Genomic DNA, 22,075 nt, shown 5'->3' on the forward strand with positions numbered 1-22,075 from the left:
CGAATTGCTAAGCAACCAGAGATATCCCTGACTGGAAATTGTGCTATTTGAAAAGGGAGGGAAGACTATTTGTTGTGGACTTGGATTTATGGAACATGCCAACTGCTTGTTTCTAAGGAAACACAATTGAATTTTAGTGTCTTCCCAGTTATGTGACACTGAAGCAATATTGGCTGCACTTACCAGAGACTTTAATCAAAAAAATCATTAATTCTAGTTAAATCTTAGGCATTTGTGAGTCTCCAACACAGAGGGACCCACACGTGGTCACTCAAACCAACTGAACACCTTCAAGGAGAAATTAGCGCATGGGGTACTTCTAAATAAAGTCATTGATTAAAAAGTAAAAAAAGGGTGACTAGACCATAAATTACTCTATCCTTGAATCTATCAGTTATCATAGCATTTGAGTGCTTAATGGGCCATTTAATCTATTCTCCACTGGACAGGTGCCAAAAGAGACATTACACTAATGATGTGTGCTGCCCTGTCTTGCTGCCTTGAGGACTTTTACCAGTTAGAAGTCGTCTTTGCTGGTGGAAACCCCGAGGGCTCACCGGAATTGTTGGGGTGTCCCGTGCAGGGCGAGTCGAACTTTGATGAGGGGTCCCCGCAGGCTGAGGAACATCCACGTCCTCCCTTCGTGTCCCTTGTCCCCACCCTTGTGTCCCCCCCAGGCAGCTTGGGGACACCCCAGGGGGCTCCCCCTCATTGTGGGGGGGACCCCAGACCCCCCCAGACCCCCCCCAGAGCCCCCCAGACCCCCCAAATCCCCCCCGTTCCCAGGGCGGCGCAGGCACAGAGGAGGCAGCACACGGGGCTGGGGGGGCACCAGCGTGTTGGGGGGTCCCGAGGGGGGTCCCAGGGGGTCCTGGGGGGTTCCAGGGGGTCCCCAGGGGGGTCTGGGGGTGTCCTGGGGTCCCCAGGGGGGGCTGGGGGGTCCTGGGGGTCCCCCTAAGGCAGCAATGACCACTTGAAGGGAGGGGTGACAGACCCCCCGGGGAGGGGTGACAGACTCCCAGGGGAGGTGACAGACCCCGGGGGGAGGTGACAGACCCCGGGGGGAGGTGACAGACCCCCCTGGAGGGGTGACAGACCCCAGGGAGGGGTGACAGACCCCAGGGGGAGGTGACAGACCCCCGGGGATGGGTGACAGACCCCGGGGGGGGGTCCCAAGCCCACCCTCCGTCCACGATCTCGTCCACGGCCAGGAACAGCCCCTCCATGTTGTCCAGCAGCGCCCGGCGCTCCATGTTCTTCCTGAGGGGGGGGACACGGCTGGGACCCCCTTGGGGACACCCCCAGTGACATGGGGACACCCCAGGGACACCCCCAGGGACATGGGGACACCCCCAGGGACATGGGGACACCCCAGGGACACCCCCAGGGACACCCCCAGGGACATGGGGACACCCCAGGGACATGGGGACCCCCTTGGGGACACCCCCAGGACATGTGGACACCCCCAGGGACACGGGGACACCCCCCCCACAATTTGGGGACACCCCAGACGAGGGATCCCCCCTACCCCAGGCACCCCCAAACCCCCCCAGGTATCCCCAGCTGTCCCCAGGTGTCCCCAGGTATCCCCCAGGTGTGTTCCAGGTCGGTTCCAGGTGGGTTCCAGACTCGGTTCTAGACTGGGTTCTAGATCGTTCTAGAGCGGTTCTAGATCGTTCTAGAATCGGTTCTAGAGTGGTTCTAGATCGGGTTCTAGATCGGTTCTAGATGTGGTTCTAGACTGGGTTCTGGATGTGTTCCAGGTGTCCCCAGGTGTCCCCAGGTGTCCCCAGGTGTCCCATGTCCCCCCAGGTGTCTCCAGGTGTCCCAGGTGTCCCCAGGTGTCCCCAGGTGTCCCCTACCGCAACATTTGGCTCAGGGAGTCGAACAGGCAGTTGAGCACGGCCGTGAGCGTCAGCTGGGGACAGAGGGGACAATGGGTGACACAGAGGGGACAGAGGGGTGACACAGAGGGGACGGAGGGGACAATGGGGTGACACAGAGGGGACAGAGGGGTCACAGAGGGGTCACAGGCAGTGTCCCCTCTGCCCCCCCCAGGGTCCCCCTGCCCTGCAACCCTTCTCTGTCCCCCCGACCCCCATGTCCCCACCCTGTCCCCATGTCCCCACCCTGTCCCCAGTGTCCCCATGTCCCCACAGTGTCCCCAGTGTCCCCATGTCCCCACACTGTCCCCAGTGTCCCCATGTCCCCACAGTGTCCCCACCTCGTTCTGGTGGGCGCTGCCGATGACGTAGCAGTACAGGTCGATGCTGCTCTTGTACACCACGGTCAGACCCTCCAGCAGCGCGATCTCACCTGCGGCACGGCAATGTCCCCAAGGTGTCCCCAAGGTGTCCCCAGTGTCCCCAGTGTCCCCTGAACCACCCCCTGTGTCCCCTGAGCCACCCCCCCGTGTCCTTCCAGCAGCGCGATCTCACCTGTGACACAGCAATGTCCCCAAGGTGTCCCCAATGTCCCCATGTCCCCAATGTCCCCTGAGGCACCCCTGTCCCCAGTATCCCCGTGTCCCTCCAGCAGCGCGATCTCACCTGCGACACAGCAATGTCCCCAAGGTGTCCCCAAGGTGTCCCCAGTGTCCCCTGGTGTCCCCCAGGCCACCCAGGCCCCCCCCATGTCCCCTCCGTGTCCCCCCCGTGTCCCCTCCATGTCCCCCCGTGTCCCCAGTGTCCCCCGGACCCCCCAGGCCACCCCCGTGTCCCCGGTGTCACTCACTGTCACTGCGGTGTGTCTTGCTGAAGATGTTCTTCTCGAAGGCGCGCTGCTCCTTCACGCTGGGGATCCTCGTGTGTCCTCTTCCAACTCAGGATATTCTGTGACCCTGTGGCTCTGTCACTTTTTGGCTCTGTTTTTGACTCTCTTTTCAGTCACTCCAGTTCTGTTCCCTCAGGGGGAGCGCTGAGGCGGCGGCGGGGCCGCGCTTCACCCTCACGAGCGCGCGCGCTTCTCCCTCACGAGCTCGCGCGCTTCACCCTCACGAGCCCGCGCGCTTCTCCCTCACGAGCGCGCGCGCTTCTCCCTCACGAGCGCGCGCGCTTCTCCCTCACGAGCCCGCGCGCTTCTCCCTCACGAGCCCGCGCCCGCCGCACGGGCGGGAACGCGCGGGCGCCGCACTGCGCATGCTCCAAACTAACGGGCCGCGCGAGGGTCCCGGCGGAACCGCCGCGAGCAACGGCCGCGGTGAGGGGCGGGCTGAGGCGTGGCGGTGAGCGCCGGGACCTCGTTTTGGCCTCGTTCGGTGGCTGTGGCGACCGCCAGAAATGCGGCCGCCGGGAGGGGCGGGGCGAAGCGCTAACGGGCGCGGCAGCTCCGCACCGCCTCCGGGCTGTAGCGGGCGATGCAATAGCGGGAGCGGTGATGCAAAAGAGAGGCACGGCCTATTCCAAGCCCGCCCCTTACGGACCGTGGCGGTGCGGTGAGAGGCGCGGCCTCCTCCAGCGGTGCCCGCCCGTGAGGCGGCGGCGGGAGGGGCGGGGCGGGGCGGGGACAGAGGTAATGAGGGGCGCGGTCTCGCTAAGCCGCGCCCCCTCGGGCCGTGGCTGTCGCCCGATTCGCTGGCGCCGTGAGGGGCGGGGCGGGGCTGGCGCTCGGCCGCGCCCCCGTGTGTGTGGCGGCCGCCCGAGCGCGGCGGCGGCAGGCGGAAGATGGCGGCGGCCGCGGCGGCGGCGCTGCGGGCCTGGTTCTGGAACGAGCGGTTCTGGCTCCCGCACAACGTGACGTGGGCGGATCTGGCCGGCGAGGCGGGCCCGCCGGGCAGCGGGCTGCAGTACCCGCGGGCCTCTCACGTCCTCTCCGCCTTCCCGCTGGCGCTCGGCATCTTCGCCGTGCGGCTGCTCTTCGAGAGGTGAGCGCGGGGCCGCCCCCGGGGCGGCGGGACCGGGAGGTGCCGGGCTCTGTGAGCACCGGGCTGGGCTGGGGGGCGGCCCGGCGGGGACTCCCCCCGCCCTTCGGGGCCTCCGCCAGGCCCTTGGTGCGTGGAAAGGGGACATTGTGTAATCCCGGGAATCTGTCGCGACATGAAGAAGCCCGTGGGGCTCCACTGCCCTGGGTCTGGATAACGAGAGGTCCCTCCGGTCCGGCGCTGCTGAGGGAGTGACAAGAAAAATCTCGTGTTTTACACAGGAATTCACTTTTATTCCTGCTCCTGCCCAGGAGAACCTCGCTGGGGTGACGGACCGAGCTGGCGGCTGCTGCTGCTGCTCCGCACTTGGCTTCCGTGTGTGCTTTATTGTACTTTATCTGAGTTCCTGGATGAGGAAATAGGGCTCGTTCACATGGCCCGTTGTATTATTAAATACGTGGTGGCCCTCCCTCGTCTCAGGCACGATGGATGTGAGTGCAGATCGTCATCTCTGCCCATAAACAGGTGTAATACGGGATTCCTCATTTACCTGGGCATCCATAAACATGTGAAGTCAGCCCTGGGGCAGAGGTAGATCTGTGCTGTGGATCTGCCACAGCCACACGCAGTGTGTGGGTGGCAGAGATATTAATTAGTAAAGCGGCTTACTTAGGAAAGCCTTAGGTGAAACGGACCAAGACACCCTGTATTGCTGTTCAGGTAGTTCATTAAACATTGATTTAATCTTAAATTTCTGCCTTGAAAGGGCAGAAGTTGGCAAGGTTGGGTGGACTTTTGGAGCAACCTGAATTGGTGGGAAGTGTCTCTGCCTCTGGCAGGGGGTGGGACTGGATGAGCTTTAAGGTCCTTTCCAACCCAAATCATTCCATGATTCCATAAGTATTTCTAAAGCATGAAAAGGGCTGCAGGAGTAAAGTGAGTAGGATTTGAGTCAGGTTTTTTCTGTGGGTTTTCTTCAAGAAGTGTGAATTTTCCTGAGCTTTCAGAAATTAAGAAGAAGTGATTGGAACAAAGTAAAAAGATGACAAATATGGAGGAAAATGAAGCAGATCAGCAGAGAGGTGAGAAATTTGAGAGGCTCTATTTTCTCCATGCTGTCTTTCTGCCCTGAGGAAAAACAGGATTCAGAAAACCAGTGCAGAGAACCCAGGAACACATGTGGCACTGCCAAAATCCTGTGTCAGATTGGTGTGCTGCTGGTCCTGGGCAAACCCTGGTACTTACCAGGACATAAGGAAAGGAGCTTGTGAGACACAATGATACCCATGAAAACGATATTGTAGGAAGGTTCCTAGTCCAGCTGTCAGTCTGGGGAAGAGGTGCAGAATATTCTCTTTACCTGGAGTTGTTTGGGAAGATGCAGTGTATCCTACTACACCTGATGGCACAGTGCTCCAGGCAGAAATTACTTTGTCCTGATAATAGTTCCCTGGTTTATGAAATTTCTTTTTTGGTGTTAATTTTGGGTGGAGTCAAATGACAGCTCCTGAGCCTGCAGAGCAAACCTCAGAGGCTGAGGTCTGGTTCTTGAACGGGGTTGTTCCTGACCTCAGCTGTGTCTTGGTGCCGTCCCAAAGTGAAAGGAGATTGTGACAGCATATCTCAGGCTGTTTCTAGTGTGTTTATTTTAAAAGTACATATCTTTGAATAAACTCCTTTCTGTTTCCTCCAGCCACTTTGAACATGTCATAAAAGTTCAACTTTGTCTCAATAAACTCCTGTGGTGCATTTATCCCAATTCAGGCTTTGATTGTGTCAAATGTCTTTCTTGACACACATTTCACAGTTGGACTTGGTGACTCAGAATGTGAATTACAGACTTGTGCAGCTCTTTCGATTGAGCTGCTGCTTTTCTCTCTCCTTTTGTAGCTCCTCGGTGTGAAGAAATGCTTTGTGCTACAACACTTGTAACACTGACACATTTTTGTTAGTTAGAATTCCCCTAAAACTACCTTTTACATCACAACACTGACAAAATAATCATTAGTTTATGACTGTAGGGGTGAGGCAGGACTCGCAGAGGAAGGTAAAGATAGTGGGAGAGTGAGGATTTTTTTTCCAAAAATAAATACTTTTGCCCATAAATTTGGGTTTATATTTTTTTATCCTTGATTATCTCTTCCAATATTTCTCCTTGCACATCTTGTCCCACTGCAGGCACACAAAAAGAGATCCCAGATGTCTGCAGAAACCTGGATGTGATGTGTTTCTAGCTGCACTGGAGTGCTCTTTGGAACCAGATTTGGGTGTTTCTGGACACATCTGAGGAAGGATCTGCAGCTTGTGCTTCAGCTGGGGAGGGGGAGAAAAAGGTGATATGAGGTGGTTAAATCACAGTGAAATTGGGAGATGATGGAAATACAAACTCAAAGAGTTTGTATATTCAATAAATCTCACTTTGGAGATTGTTCTTCCTTTAAGATCTGTAGTGGGGAGTCACCAGCCAAACTGGAATGTTCATAAAGAAAGATTCTGCCTTTTTGTGAATCACAATATGCCTGAGAACTATTTGTTACAACATAAGAGTCTGTGGACTTGAAAAATGGTGTTGGTTTTGAAATCAGTGTGCGTTAACACCTAGTGTGAAAGAGGTGGCCAGGTAGCTCAGGTGTGAGCTGATCCCTGTTGATAAAGATTTAATAGAAGTGTTTATGTGATGAGGCTTTCTTGCTGGAAGGTGTGGCAGTAAGTTGACCTTGGGTATAGTTTGTTGCTGTTGAGTTTTCTATAAAATCATAAAATCATTTAGATTAAAAGGGACCTTTCAAGGTCACCTCATGCAATCCTCTCCTCAAAGCAAGGCCAGTGTTCAGGCACCCATGATCTTCTGCTGTTCAGTTTGATATCCTCAAGAGTGGAAATTCTACTGTCCCAGCAGTACTTTTTCCTATTTTGGGGGTTGTGCAGAACTTTGTCACTGTGGGATTCAGTGCAAAACACAGCTGGAAACCTGCTCTAGGACCAAAATCTGAAGTGCCACAGCAGTTTGGAGCATGAGTTTATCTTGCTGAGTTTACCTAAATAACAGGTCAGCTTGGGATTTTCCTGGCTGAGCACGGGATTGACCACTCACTTCATATTCCACCTGCAAGTCCACATGTAAACTTCTGTGCTGCACTTGTGGTATATCCTGTAGGAAAGCAGAGTATAAACACATTTAATACTTTATATTTTTTACATTTTTGTGGGGGTCTTGCCAAATGTTTCATAACATCAGGACACGATTTCTGGCTGGTGGTCTGGATTATGGCGGAAGCCGTGAGCCTTTGGAGCCAAGCTCAAAGGAAATCACTCCTTCCTTTTTTATTTTTTAATTTATTTTTTTTTAAAGCTGTGGGTGTTGAAATGTAGTTTAGCATGCCCAGAGACAGCAGCAAAGCTGGGAAGGGTCTAGAGCACAAGGAGAGCTGAGGGAGCTGGGAAAGGAGCTCAGCCTGGAGAAAAGGAGGCTCAGGAGGGACCTTCTGCCTCTCCATAACTTCCTGACAGAAAAAGGGCCATCAGGAAGAAATTCTCCATGGAAAGGGTGGTCAGGCCTTGGAAAGGGCTGCCCAGGAAGGTTTGGAGTCCCCATTCCTGGAGGTGTCCAGGGAAGTCTGGATGTGGCACTCGGTGCTCTGGGCTGGGGACAAGGTGGGGATCAGGTACAGCTTGGACTGAATGGTCTGGAGGGATTTTCCAGCCTTGAGGATCCTGGGCAGAGACACAGGAAGAACTGGGGCAGACAGGGAAGCCTGGGCCTCCAGTGTCTATCATTTATTTAGTGTTTTCTGAGAGCTGGGTGTTCCTTTGGGACCAGTCACAAGCTGATCTGTAATTCCTCAAGGGAAAACCCCACAGCCTGGGACTGTTCTTGAATACATCCACAGATATTTGTTCCTGAAGCACTGAGTATTCCTGAGAATAATTACTGTTGGAGTACTTAGAACCGTGATTCTCCTGAAGTTTAATCTTTCATTTTAAACACAAGGAGAAATTGTAACAATTGTGGTTGGAAAAAGCAGCATTTTCTGCTTGGTGGTAGTGGGAGGCTCCTAAATATGTGTAATTTCAGTTTAGCTCTCTCTGAAACAATCTCTGTGAAAGCAAAATGGTTTTAATGGTATAAATGTTGTGTCCTTTTCAAAATCAGTTTGAGAAACAGGTTCTTCCTCAAAATAACTGATTAAAAATACTAAATATTGCTTCTTTAATCCCCCCTTTTCTCCACCAACAGGAGAGGAATAATTCACATGTCAGGTAATGCAGACATTTCCCTTGGAACCCTGAGTCCATTCTGACTCAAATGTGCAGCAATTTGGAACACGTTTGTATTCGTTTCAGTTGCAAACCCAGGCTTGTTTCCAGAGTTTGTGCTATAAAATCCAGGAAGAATTAAATCAGTTTGGAATACACGTGGGATGGATGAGATCCCGAGATGAGGGATCTTTCAGACTGGGGGCTTGCATCTTCCTCTCTGTCCTGAAGGAAACAAGCCACTTTATTTTTCCCAAAGACAAAAAAATAAGAAAGAAAAAAATTACTTTTGGGAGCTGTGTCACTTGAACTTCCCTTTTTTCTGAGCTATGTGGCACCAATGCCTATTTTGGAAACAAGATACTTCGTTTTAGGGCTTCATCTCCAGCATTTCTGTTCACAGCAGACTGCTATCAGTCTATTGTTTTATTACTGAGGAATGAGAATCCCCCTGGGGAGCACATTCAGATCCTTACAAGCCAAGGGCATTAAGATTTAATTTTTCATTCTGGTGTGCACAGTATGTGCTATCTGCAGTTACCATATGGACCAATAAAAGAAATCTCTTCACCTGGGAAGCGTTGAAATGGAGATTTCAAAATCTTTTTCATCAGGTTTTGCAGTTGGTGACAAATGCAGGTCCATGTGATTCAGGCAGAGGAGGGAAATATAAAAATCTTGTTTTAATCCAGTTCTTTCTGGGGAATTCTTGCAGGTTTATTGCCAAGCCATGTGCCATAAACCTTGGCATTCAGGACAGTGGACCTCACAGAGCCCAGCCCAATGCAATTTTAGAGAAAGTGTTTACATCCATCACTAAGGTGAGTCACGCTTCAAATTCCTCCTCCTCCCATCCAAAGGGAATGGAGGCCTGGAAGTGTCGCAGGGGGGGCTTTTTGCTTCCACTTTTCTGGACTGAGATGCACAATTCACACACTCTGCATCCACAAGTGGGACTGTTGTGGTTTAACTTTGCCTCTGGCATGTCTTTCTGGTAGCAAAGTAAATTCCCTGTATGGCTGAGCTATGGTTTTGTGCACAGAAGAATCTTTGGAATACAAATGTTCCCCTGATAGACAGGCCCGAGCTGCTTCCTTTAGATCCCTGCCTTTGGTTTAAATTGTACAGTGGGGATTCTTGGTTTAACAAGACATTTCCCAGCATCTTCCACTTTTATTGGGAAAGTGTTCCTCTTTTTCTTGAGCTCAGTTCCTTTTCTGGTTTTAATGGTTTTATTGTGAATATCTTCCTCTCATTTTTGCTTTTGCTGTGAACCTGGACAGCAGCTGTCAGTGGAAGTGGATTATTCCGAGGTGTTCAGTCAGTGAAGGATGTCCTGATGAAGGGCAGGACGTTTAATGGTGGCAGGAAGTGTTTCTTTGGGTTGTTTCCTTCTTACTTTTAAGCTCACAGGCCTACACCACTTCAGAATTACAGGATTCCGCTGTATTTTATCCAATATTGAATAGATTTTCATTAAAGATAATGACTAGGAAGGTTTTCTGTTGAGATTTGGTGATGCTGAACCTCGTCCACAGGAGCAGATAAAGGGAAATTCTATAAAAACCTCAAAAACTTGCCTTGTGGGAACATTAAAGTTTTGAGTTATTTGGAATGATGTGTGAACTGAAAAATGCCCAGAATCTGATGGCCTTTGTTGGGAGAACTTCAATGCAGGGAATGTCCTTGAAATTAAGGTTTAGAAAACCTGGGAGGTCACAGACTGTGCAGAATTTGTCTGGTTTGTGAAACCTTTAACTGTCCCAGTGTGCTGTGGCTGTTGTTGGGTTTGGAGAGTCAGGCTGGGGATGGCCCTGGTGCAGGGGAAGGATTTCACTGCTGCTCTGAGCTGGGAGATCTGAATTCCCCTTGGAGGCAGGTGCTTTCCCAGTGCCCCAACCTTTAAATCCCAGGAAGGTGCTGAGGGGTGTGGTGTGGTGGAGTGACAGGACAGTCATGGTCTCAGTGCTGAAAAACAAATTACTCTGATTTTGATTTTCAGCTGGGCAGACTGATGATTTTGTATTAAATCAGAATTCTGCATAGCTTTTGTGGTTTGTATGGAAATCAAATAGTAAAATGTGTTTATCATCTTCCAGTGGTAGAGCTCCCTGGCAGAGCTGGTCTGAATTATCTCACTCCTGGGCCATTGTAGAGGGACTTACCAGGTTTGGTTCACTTTGATAAATCCATTTGTGTTCATTCAGACACAGCAGAGTTCCCAGGTGGAGAACAGGGATATATTATATCTGTATTTGTCATGGAAGTATTTCAGCCTTCAAATATATTTTCATTTATACACTTTGATAACAGAAATAACACAATTTCTACAGTGCCCTTATGGAATATACAAATATCTACTGTGTTAAACCAGCTCTTTAAAGTTTCTCTGTCCTTGCTGTAACAAACCTTAAACATCTTTAGCTTTGCTCCTCCTGAGTTCTGGGCTGTTTGAATTGATGTGCAGCTTTAACAGGTAGGACAGGACACTTTAACAGCTCCTCCCCCCAAATTAACAGACAGAACAGTCACATTCTTTGTCTTAATGTGCTGTCAACTGATGAAATAGGTGAGGAAATGCTCAACAAAAGCCATTCTGAGTAATTAAATAATTAGTGGCTTATGAAGGTTAAACCAAGTGACCATTTGTAGCAGTGTGTTCTTGCTTCCAGACTCAGTGGTCCCTTCCTGGTGTGTTTTTTGTTATCTGTGTGCATTATTTCTGTCATAATGCAGGACTGAAAGTAGCTTGAGTAGTGGGAGAAATGACATTTGTTTCATTTTCCTTCAGTCTCCAGATGGAAAAAGGTTAGAAGGCTTGTCCAAGCAGCTGGACTGGGATGTCCGAAAGATCCAGCGCTGGTTTCGGCATCGGAGGAACCAGGACAAACCCACCACCCTCACTAAATTTTGTGAGAGCATGTATGTTTGTGCAGAGGGGCTTCATCTTCGAGCTCTAGCTGTGTTCTCCTCTAGCTGGGCCTGGGGGCAGCTGCTCTGCCAGACCAGGGCCAAAATTCCTGTATGAGCAAACGAGGGCAGTTAGAGGAGGCTTTAAAATTCTAAAATATTTTGTGGGCATGCCTGAGAGACCAGAACGGGGTACAGGAGTCAGTGCTGAGCACCTTTAGACACTGGGCTGGGTCCTTCATGGCACTTGAGAGTGTGTCTGTCCCTGTCCGTGTGTCCCTGTCCGTGTGTCCGTGTCTGTGTTCATATCTGGCTGTGTATCTGTGTGTCCATGTCTGTGTGTCCATGTCTGTGTGCCTATGTCTGTGTTCATATCTGGCTGTTTGTCCATGTGTCCAGGTCTGTATGTCTGTGTGTCTGCGTGTCCATGTCAGTGTCTGTGTGTCCATGTCTGTCTGTGTGTCCATGCCCGTGTGTCTGTGTGTCCATGTCTGTGTGTCCGTGTCTGTGTGTCCGTGCCAGGGTCTGTGTGTCCATGTCCATGTCTGTCTGTCTGTGTGTCCATGCCCATGTGTCCGTGTCTCTGTGTCCATGTCCACGTCTGTGTGTCCATGTCTGTGTGTCCATGTCCATGTCTGTCTGTCTGTGTGTCCATGTGCCCATGTCCATGTGTCCGTGTCTATGTGTCCATGTCTCTGTGTGTCCGTGTGTCCATGTGTCCATGCCCATGTGTCCGTGTCTGTGTGTCCGTGTCCGTGTGTCCACATGTCCGTGTGTCCGTGTCCATGCCCAAGTGTCCGTGTCTCTGTGTCCATGTCCATGTCTGTGTGTCCATGTGTCCCTGTCCGTGTGTCCGTGCACACGCCCACGCCGGGTGTAAATCCCCCGGGACGCTCCTGCACGGCCGTGTTCCCATTCCCGCAGGAATGACCTTCTGCCTTTCCCAGTTACCGACACTCCTTGGCTTCCTTTCCTTCTCTCCTCAGTCCTTTCTCTGCTCCCGTTCCCCCCAGCTCCTGCAGTTTTCTCTGTAGTGCAGTAGAACCTCAGTATTTTTTCCTGACTTGTTTCTCCTCTGCTGGTTTCTTTCCTTTCCAGTAACTTTCAATTCTTCCCCCAGTTTGGTTTTGTCTACCTAAAGCTACAAGGTAAGAGGGAAAAATACCTACATGAGGATACCTCTGGGTGACAACAACTTTGCTTGTTGTTATCTTATTGTCTCTTAAAGCATATGAATGATGCATGTTCACCCTGAATTTCTAACTTGGCTGTTGATGCAAACTCATGTTTGGTGGGAAAACTCTTCAGTAGGTTTATGTTACCTGAAATGTTTAAAAATCAAAGTGGGTGAAGGCTTTTCAGGTGTCAGATTTGGGGGTTTTACTAATTATTTTACTTGGTTTTTACAAATGCTAACCAGAAGCTGATTCTGTGTCCTGAGTTTATTTTTTGCTTCTTTTCCCAGGTGGAGATTTACATTTTATTTAAGTATATTTTTTTATGGAATCAGGTTTCTCTGGACGGTGAGTTGCTCTGTCACCCATGTGTTGTTCTGTGTGGTTGCAGCTGAATGATCCTTGATTTGGGATCCTGGGGGTGCTGTTAAAGATTTTCTTTACACTATAGGGAAGCTTCTATACAGATCTGTCATTTTGGAAATAATAGAAAATTATTTGAGGTGTTCCCCAGAATGTTGGGGAAAACAAGGTGGGTTTTGGGTTTCTTTTGCTATGGAGAGCTGCTCCTTTTTTTCTCCTCTCCCTCTTGAAGGGATACAAGTTTATCTCCTTGGGTCTTTATTATTTGAGCTATATGATTATTCTAGAAATTTCCATTGGAGCAGAACTCACACTGACAGCACAAGTTAGACTTTAAATCACTAGTGTTTTTTACAGTAAATGTAAGTTTGAATGGCAGAATGAAGGTGAAATTTCAGTGAAGCAGTGCTATAGTGTCAGGTGACTTTAGGTGCTGGGGAGGAAAACACCCAATACAAACTGGGGTTTTATATAACTTCTTATTTATATATTTATATATAATATAAACCTGCCTGTTCCCTTTAGGCACCCTGGTTTTGGGACACACGACAGTGCTGGTACAACTACCCTTTCCAGGTACGAGAGAAACACCTAAATTCCAACTCTTTGGACATTTTCAGCTTTTATTTTTGTTATTGATAAAGGCACATGTGCCTTTACATCCTGATTAGGTTTGGCAACAGCAGGGTTTCCTCAGATACCTCTGACTCAGTCACTTTATATTTACTTGCTGCTGAGATTATTAAAAGTGGGAGAAAAAGGCATAAAATCATAGTGGTAATTTATTTATTTACTGTATAGAGGCCAACAGTCTGTTCCAGACTTTCCTACTCCAAGAGGCTTCAGCAGGAGTTGTAAATATTGACAAGGGAATTTATTCCTTTGGAAGAAAGCTCAAACACACAATTATATTTGTGTGAGTAAGCCTGGAGTAAGGTGCCTGTTGCTTAAGCTTGTTTTTATTAAACCTGAATGATTTAACTTATGCCTCAGCAGTTCTGGAGGAACAAAGTGGGATGGGAAAGGAGGAAGGAAAAAAGTGATTTCAGTGTAAATTTTGAATTATTTTGTCTTGTAACTGTACTATCTCTTGTCTTCCAGCCTCTAACATCCAGGCTTTATTATTACTATATCTTGGAGCTGGCCTTCTACTGGTCCCTCATGTTTTCTCAGTTTACAGATATTAAACGGAAGGTGAGATGAACCAGAATTGCATTAACCACTCAATAGCTGTAATAAAAATAATACTAAATAGGTAGGACTAACAAAAAATGGGAGTGTGCCTGGCCAGGAAAGCCAAAATGTGGTGATAATTAATGTTTTCTTCCTCATTTACACCTTTGTGAGCCTCCCTTCTTCTGTAAGCACTGAGAAAAAGGGAGGAGCTGAGGCCTGGTGTATCCTTGAGTTCCTTTCACCTTCCAGGGGACAGAACAGCATCACTCAATACCTCCCAATCAAGAGTTAACAAATCATTGCCTGGTTAAAAATAGATTTAACTGGAAGGCTTGCAGGAAAATGAGCTGCTCAAAGCAGTACCTTGCTGAAGCTGCTGAGGAAATAGCAAATGCTGAGGCAATAATAAATGGGGTTTTGAAAGGAATTTCTCATCTGTGTGAGGAGCAGATGATGAGTGGTTGCAGTTGCTCAAATCTAATTCTGTCATGCTGTGTTCCAGGATTTGGTTATTGTTGCTGTTGGAGAACAGTCCCCAGTAAATCCTGGCTTATTGCTTCCTTTGCATGAGCTGCAAAGCAGCAAATCATCCCAATTTTTGCATTGGCTGTTAAAAATACAAGTTTACCCAGGCTTTTTTTCTGTGCTGAAATATTAGCAGGTGGGGAACTGTGGAACACAGTGGAGCTGCAGACAGGAAGTGATGGACAACCTCTGGGACTCTGTTATGGTTAATTTTGACTTTAACGAGTGGCTGACATTCCCCACGGCAGCAGGGTGAGGTGCAGGAAGCCTGAAGTGCAAACCAGCTCTGAATATTGTGCATTGTAAACATTTTTTGTTCTTCCTGCCGAGTTCCCTGGTGTTCTGTGCCTGCTCTGCCCTGGCAGGGTTTGGTCACTGACAGCAGGAACAGCACTTAAATGTGTGCCAGGAGCTGAGGGGGCGAGCAGCGTGTCTGAAAAACCAGAAGGAGCCAAAAATAAGGGTCATCTTGTCCTCTGAATCCTATCTGTGGGGTCTGCAGGTACAGTTGTGTATGTGCCAGAGATTGTGCTGATCCCTGAGCAGGCAGAGCTCTGACTTCAGCAGCACCAAAGCTGAGAGACCTTTCTGGAAGCTTTTGTGGAGATGGTGGGAGTGTGATGAGCTGCAATTGGTGTGGAGTCAGAAGGAACCAAAGGAATCCTGTGACCTCAGTGATTCAGTTGCGTGGCTCTGTTCCAAACTTTTGCATTTCTGTGACAGCCAAAGAGTTTTCATATCTGGTTTTCCTGTTTGCAGGACTTCCTGATCATGTTCGTCCATCACTTGGCCACGATCGGACTCATCACATTCTCGTACATGAATAACATGGTGCGGGTTGGAACTCTGGTGCTGTGCCTCCACGATGCTTCAGATTTCCTCTTGGAGGTGAATTTCCTTTCAAATCTTCACATCCTTAATGCTGGTGTGATCTCAGGGGAACAAGCTGACATTCTCGTTCTTGAAAAAGTGCTTTAAATATGCCATGAAATTCGTGCTGCTGATCCTGCCCTGTCAGCTTTTTCTCCAAACTGCTTGAGAGGCACAAAACTATGGAATGGTTTGGGTTGGAAGGAACCTTAAAGATCATCCAGCTCCACTATTCCAGGTCTCTCCAAGTCCCATCCAACTTGGCCTTGGACACTTCCAGGGATGTGGCAGCCACAGCTTCTCTGGGTAACCTGTGCCAGGGCCTCATCACCCTCTCAGAGAGGGTGATTGTATCCTCTGGCAGTTTGAAACCATTCCCCTTGTCCTGTCACTCCAAGCCCTTGTAGTCTCTCCCATTGTTCTTGTGGGACCATATAAATAACAGTATAAAAATAGTAATACAGTATAATAATCCCTCTTTGTTTCATACTGTACAAATGAGACTGAGAGTTTTGTGCAGCTCTCCAGCCAGGTAATTACAGGAGTGCACAAAGGGAATAATTATTTGCATGTTAATTGTCTCTTGTAGGCTGCAAAACTGGCCAATTATGCCAAGTACCAACGTCTGTGTGACGCTTTCTTCATGCTCTTTGGGGTTGTGTTCATCGTGACCCGGCTGGGCATTTACCCTTTCTGGTAAGCACCTGGAGCTGGGAGGTCTTGGTTGTTCTCCCAATCCTTTCAGCAGAGCCTTTGTTTTAGACTTTTCCCAAGCATTCCAGCTGTCCCTCGAGGCAGCCTGAAGTGGCACACGGCCCAAATGCTGTTTGGGGCAGGAGGTTTGAGCAGGCACATGAAGAAATCTCTCCCCAGTCAGCTGAGGGACTGGGAGAAGAGTCCAGAATCCCATTCACAGCTGCCCCTCCCCTGCTGCAGTGATGACAGAGTCAGCCAGAATCTGCTCTGAGAGGCTTGAAGGATTCTCTGCTTCTCTGAAGAAGTTCTAGAAATAATTACAAGTGAGGCACAGTCTCTTGAGGTAATTTTTGTTTGTATCTGGCTTAGTCATCACTGCAGTTTCTGATTCTTATGACACTTCTGTCCTGTCCTTGTGTCATGACTATTGAGAGCCTGAAATAGGTCTGAGGTTTCTTGGGAGGTAAAACCTTGGATAAATGGCTTAGAGAGAATCATCCCATAATGAGATTCCCTCTCACCTCAGTAGGTCAGACCTGGAGCAGTGCTTTGGTTAATGAGCTGTTGCCTGTTTATTGTGTGTGGTGACAATTTGGTTACACCATTTTACTGCATGCATTTATTTCCTAGGCCATGGACACCTGGCATTCTTTTGGGTGCCTGGCAGGCAGCAACAATCCTTTCACTTTAGTATTGGGATTGCAGTTAAAGCTATTGCTTATTTTCCAGTAAATGCACCAAAGGATTCTGGATGAAGAAGAGCTTTAATTCCTATTTCTTGGTGGGCTCCTTCCAGGGACAGACAAGAATTGTTTTTGCAGCTGCTGTCTGTCATGGGGGGATGCTCTTACCTCACATCAGTGCTCAGCATCCTGTAAATCTTTAATGTGTTTTCCACTGGCTGTAATGTCACTCCTCAGCTTTGTAGAGAAATCTGGCAAGCTGCAGCAGCACTGCAGACCCTGTGCTGTTTCACTGCACGTGTATTCCCTTCCCTAATTAGTAATGTAAAACATCAGCAGATCTCTGGAATTGCATTTAATTCTTTCATAAACCTGCTATGAGTTAAATGCTTCTGGAGCTGCCTTTTGGGGGACTTTGGTTCTTGTTTGAAAGGCTTGTTTTGCTTTTCTTGTGAAATGTTAAAAGCTGTGTGAAATTAATGTGGTCGTTAAAGGTCTTTCCATACCTCTCTGCATCATAAAATCTAAAGTGTTTATTAAATTTCTGAAGGACTGGCAATAACTCCCAGCAACAAGAACAGCAAAACAGTAATGAAAGAAACACAAAGCTTGGGCCATAAAGCAGCTTTGAGTCTTCCAGCCTGGCTGGAGGAATCTGTAAAACTCTGGGGGAAGAGAAGAGCACCCAGGGAGGGAGGGAGGCCTTCTGGGGACAAAATTCCTTCCTGATCCCAGAATCCTTGAGATTGGAAAAGGCCTCCAAGACCACTGAGTCCAGCCTGTGACAGATCCCCACCAGAGCAGCCAGTGCCATGTCCAGTTGTTCCTTGGGCACCTCCAGAGATGGGGACTCCAAACCTCCCTGGGCAGCACCTTCCAATGCCTGACAACCCTTTCCATAAAACAATTCCTCCTGCTGTCCAACCTGAACCTTTCCTGCCACATTCCCTCTTGTCCTGTTGTTGCCTGACACCCCCTCAGCTGCCCCCTCCTGTCAGGGAGTTGTGCAGAGCCAGAAAGTTCCCCCTGAGCCTCCTTTTCCCCAGCTGTTCCCAGCTCTGGACACACTCCAGCCCCTCAAAATCTCCCTTGCTGTGAGGGTCCAGAGCTGCACACAGCCTCACAGTGCCCAGCACAGGGGGACAATCCCTGCCCTGCTCCTGTGCCCACATTATTTTTAATAGGATTTTTGATCTTTAAATCTGGGTAGAAGCTGCCCAAGCAGGAAGGTGTTAATGGTTGTTTTGGTGACCAGAGCAGCCTGACATCACTTCCTGTGAAGTTGTTATAAATAAATGCTTGTGCTTTGGAGAAGAAAATTGGCAGCAGATCCGTGTGTGTAACCAAATTGCAGCATATTCACATGTTGTGTTTTGTTGCTCAGTTCAAATGCTCCTAATGAGCTTTACTCAGTCTCCTGACTCTGGCAGGAGCAGAGCAGCAGATGCTCAGTGAGACACAAACTGTTGTGCATCTGGCCTGGCACCTCCAGTCAGAGCTGGGCACAGCTGATCTGAAATGTGTTTCTGCATCTCTTGAAGGATTTTGAACACAACCCTGTTTGAAAGCTGGGAGTTGATCGGTCCCTACCCTTCCTGGTGGCTGTTCAACGGGCTCCTGGTGACCTTGCAGGTCTTGCACGTCATCTGGTCTTACCTCATCATCCGCACGGCCTCCAAGGCCCTGGTGCGGGGCAAGGTAAGGCTGAGGGAGGCTTCTGGGTCCTCTTTCCTACAAGCCCCATTAAGGAATCGTGAGAAATTGGGCTTTTCAGTGAGGGCTGGTGATGGTTCTTAAGGGACTTGTGTCAGGAGTTCACAAAAATGGCATTTTTTTTACCTTGGTTGCTCAGCACTTGTGAGTTCCTGGGTGTGTTCAAAGGCAGGGAGTCTCTCCTGGGCATGCAGGGAAATAACTCCATTTTCCAGTACATTCAAATGTCCTAAAATGGTGATTGTGACACCCTTGTTGCGCACTCTGGAGTTTAAGGTGGTAGCAGGCTCTCTTTTGGACAACAGGATGAACAGAAATTGGACATTTCCCAACAGGATGTTTCCCAACTTGAGCTGGTCCTTGGGAATTGTGCATCCTCACTGGCTTCTGTCTGCCAGTGCAGGCACTGAGCTCCAGCACTCAGGGAAAGGGATGCAGTGGGGTTTGTTTGCTGTCAAAAATCACAGAATGGCCTGGGTTGGAAGGGACCTTAAAGATCATCCAGTTCAAGGACAGGGCTTGGAGCAACCTGGGATAGTGGAAGGTGTCCCTGCCCATGGCAGGGGGTGGAGCTTTAAGGTCCTTCCAACCCAAACCATTCCATGATTCTATGAAAACAGCAAAACAGCTGATTTAGTAGAAAAAATGCTTTTTCCTGTTACATATTGATGCTCTGATCTGAGTTTCTCTGATGGCTCTGCATTATTTTGTGTTTGACTTTAGCTGCCCCTACACATGAAACATGGCCTTGAAAATGATAAATATTCTGGTTGACTCTGGGGGCAAGCAGGTTTCAGGGTACGATCTCTTCATCTGTTCCCCACAGCTGCTACTACAAATGCCTGATTTTCATTCTCTGCAGCTGTTTCTGTATCCTGAGTTCTACACCTTTTCCCTTTCCTTGGTTCTCTCCTGTCCAGGTGACCTAGCCAGAGAAAGGACTCTAAGCTCTGTCTTCTTCATTCTTTTCTCCTTTTCTCTGTGCCAGATTGGAGCTGGACAGTTTCACCCTGTGCATGTAAGTGTGACCTGTGGTTCTGTTTGTTCACTGAAACACGTCTGTGTCAAGGCCAAGACAAGCAGAGCCCTGGTCTTGGGGCTTTGGTGCCTTCTCCTTCTCTCCCTGGTCCTGACAGGTGCTAAAATACTGTTTTTTCCAAAGGTCAGAGCAGTGTCCTGGGGTCTGTTCTTACCTGCTGTCACCTGCCTGCACATCCTTCACTTTCTGCTTTTACACACCCACACACTCCAATTTCTGATGTCTTTGCTCCTCATCAGCCTTGCACAGAGGGGGAGAGAGGGCAGGAGGAATTTACTCCTTTTTGTGAAAAGGGGTGAAACAGTCACTTCTCCCCCAAGCATGGAAAAAATGTCAAGGAATTTCTGCTTCCTTCCAGTGACCCTTTGAACTTCCAGTACAGCAGGAGATTGGGGAAAGATAGCTAAAGTTTTGGCAACAGGCAGAAGCCAGGACATCCAAAAAGTTCCTGGAGATCATTAACTTCACCTGGCTTCCAGCCAGATCTTCCCTGGAGTTCAACCACTTCCTGCTGCTGGGGAGCCCTAACCCTGCCTCCAAGAGAGCAGAGCAGAATGAAATCCTGGAATCCTTGGAAAGCTGCAAGGCAGAGCTCTGGCACATGGAGTTACTGAGGGCTGTTGGCTGCAGAGGGAGGGGAGTGAGGACAGTGAGAGTTGGGCAGAGCAGGGGCCGCTCTCCAGGCCCAGCTCACGCTGGGGAGGTTTGGCTCTGGCACCTGCCACCACCCAAGGTGTGTGTTTGCAGTTGGGGCCGGGTTTATGGGCTCTTCCCTTCCCCTTCTGGCTCTGCAGGGCTGCCCTGCTGTGGCACTTGGAGCAGCTGGCACCACGCTCCTCCTGGGAAGGTTCAAAATCCCACATGCAATCAAATGGAGCTGGATTTGCAGCCAGTCTCTGAACTCTGATCTGCAAGAGCAGATCTGGATCCCTGGGCTGAGGCTCCTCAGACACTGCCTTTGTTCTCCATCCCCTGTCCATGTCCTGCTCCTAAATGGGATCTCCCAGATGAAGCACAGGCTGTGGAAATGAAGGTGCTTTGTTCGAGCAGTGATGTGATAAATAAAGCTGGTTAATTTTTAAAATAGCAGAGCTGCTCCCTGTAGGACAAAATGTTCTCTCTCAAACTGACACATTCCTGGTTTTTGGTTGTCAAACCCACTTGTGATCGTGGCATGAGAAATTTTTGATTCAAAATAAATTGTTTAGAAAAATGGCCTTCCAACTGATCTAGAGAGGAGCTCTTGGATGACGAGAACAATGCCAGATCTGTAATATCATCTGATCTGGTGACAACAAGAGTGAAGTGCTTTCACAGATAGACAGAATATTTGCAAAATGGAGCTCATCTTTCCAAACTGTCTTTTTCAGTGTCTGTGTCTTGTTCCCAGTGTGATGACAGGCTCCTTCTTGGGAGCTTGAACTGAGCCAGACTCAAATGTAGGAGGCAGATGTGAGTGCAGGTGATTCATCACGTGGACACAACCTTCTAACTGCTGCTTTCTGTCAATTTTTCATCTCCCCTTCTCCTCTCCCACTGCCCAATTCCACTGGCGATGTTTAGGTATCCAAGGATGACCGCAGTGACGTGGAGAGCAGCTCTGAGGAGGAGGATGTGACTTCCAACAGCACAAAAGGAATTTTCAGCACTTCCAGTAACGGTTCCAACCGCCTGAACGGCCACGTGGCCGCTGGCCAGTGGACAGGAGAGGAGTAAGGCCCTGGGCTGGCCTTGAGCAAACACGAACTTCTCTTTCAATATCTAGTTGTGTTGAGTTCCACATTCCCAAGTGATCTTTAATCAAAAAACCCTTCCCCAGAAACCTCCAGCAGACCCGAAACGGGCACAACCCTGACCAGTCAGAGGCTTTGCACGGCACAAGGGATGAAGCCAACGACCGGGGCACAAAACAAAAAGCTGCAGATTTCACTTCAAGCCATTTTGTACTTCAGAAGTACAAGAGAACGCCCCTGAGTCCCGCTGATATTTGCAGAGGTGTCTGTCTTTGTGACAAACTGGCTTTTACTGGGATCAACTCGAGGCAGAGCAGGTTTGGACCGCGGGGTTCGGTGCCACTCGGTGACGGTTCGCTCCCAGCAGGTGCAGCAGCTCTTGATGCACTCCAGAAGCCACTTCAGAGCACAGAGAACGCAGGTTCTGTGTCCCAGCTGCCCTGGGTGAGGCAGACACTCTGCTCCCAGCCGAGCTTTGAACTGTGCTAACCCAGAACCACTGCTCTGCCTCGCCCCAGGGTGCTGGGGAGGTCCAGCAGCTCATCTCTGCTGTCACCAGGGACCAGGCCAGCGTCTGCTGCCTCTTTTGGTGCTGCAAACCCCTCTGAAGTCTTGACCAAAGCCTTCTGCAAGGGGGTTGGGGGAGTGGTTTATTGCCCCTGAGACAACCAGCATAATCCAGGCCTTTTAAATTGTTTTCTTCCTGTTGCAAATTGTGGTTTTGAAGACTTCTCTAGACCTACTGGATTCAGTTGGCTAAGCTGGGACCAGAGGGAGGATCAGAACTGGTGGGCTGGGTTTAACTCTCCAGAAAATGAGATGTTTTGGTCCTGTACTCTGAGACAAGTGATTGTTGCTGCTCTGATGTTAGAGCTGTGGAGGAACCCAGGGCTGGAAGAGCAGCCACACTGTGGGCTTTGCTTCTCTTTTTTTTACTCAATGGTACTTGGGGGCAATGGAACGGTCAATCAGGAGCAGAATTTTGGAAACTTCTCGAGTTGTTACCATTTTATACTGTTGTTTACTCTTATCTCCAATTAAAAGTTGCTTCAGAAACTCAGGGTGATGTGTTTCAT

General features: G+C 49.2%; 1 protein-coding gene across 1 annotated transcript; it reads left to right on the plus strand.

Annotated features, from left to right (window-relative positions):
- The first annotated feature begins 2,203 nt into the window (after positions 1–2,203).
- On the plus strand, positions 2,204–22,055 carry CERS5 (ceramide synthase 5). The gene is made up of 12 exons (XM_058861135.1): positions 2,204–2,288; positions 2,909–3,433; positions 3,586–3,862; positions 8,832–8,937; positions 10,908–11,038; positions 12,492–12,549; positions 13,090–13,140; positions 13,666–13,758; positions 15,025–15,153; positions 15,725–15,831; positions 18,056–18,212; positions 20,830–22,055. Exons 1-12 carry the CDS (start codon positions 2,204–2,206, stop codon positions 20,980–20,982), a joined length of 1,872 nt encoding a protein of 623 aa, XP_058717118.1. The 3' UTR covers positions 20,983–22,055.
- Positions 22,056–22,075: the final 20 nt, after the last annotated feature.

Source organism: Poecile atricapillus, chromosome 35 (assembly GCF_030490865.1).
Source record: "Poecile atricapillus isolate bPoeAtr1 chromosome 35, bPoeAtr1.hap1, whole genome shotgun sequence".
Taxonomy (NCBI): Eukaryota; Metazoa; Chordata; class Aves; order Passeriformes; family Paridae; genus Poecile; species Poecile atricapillus.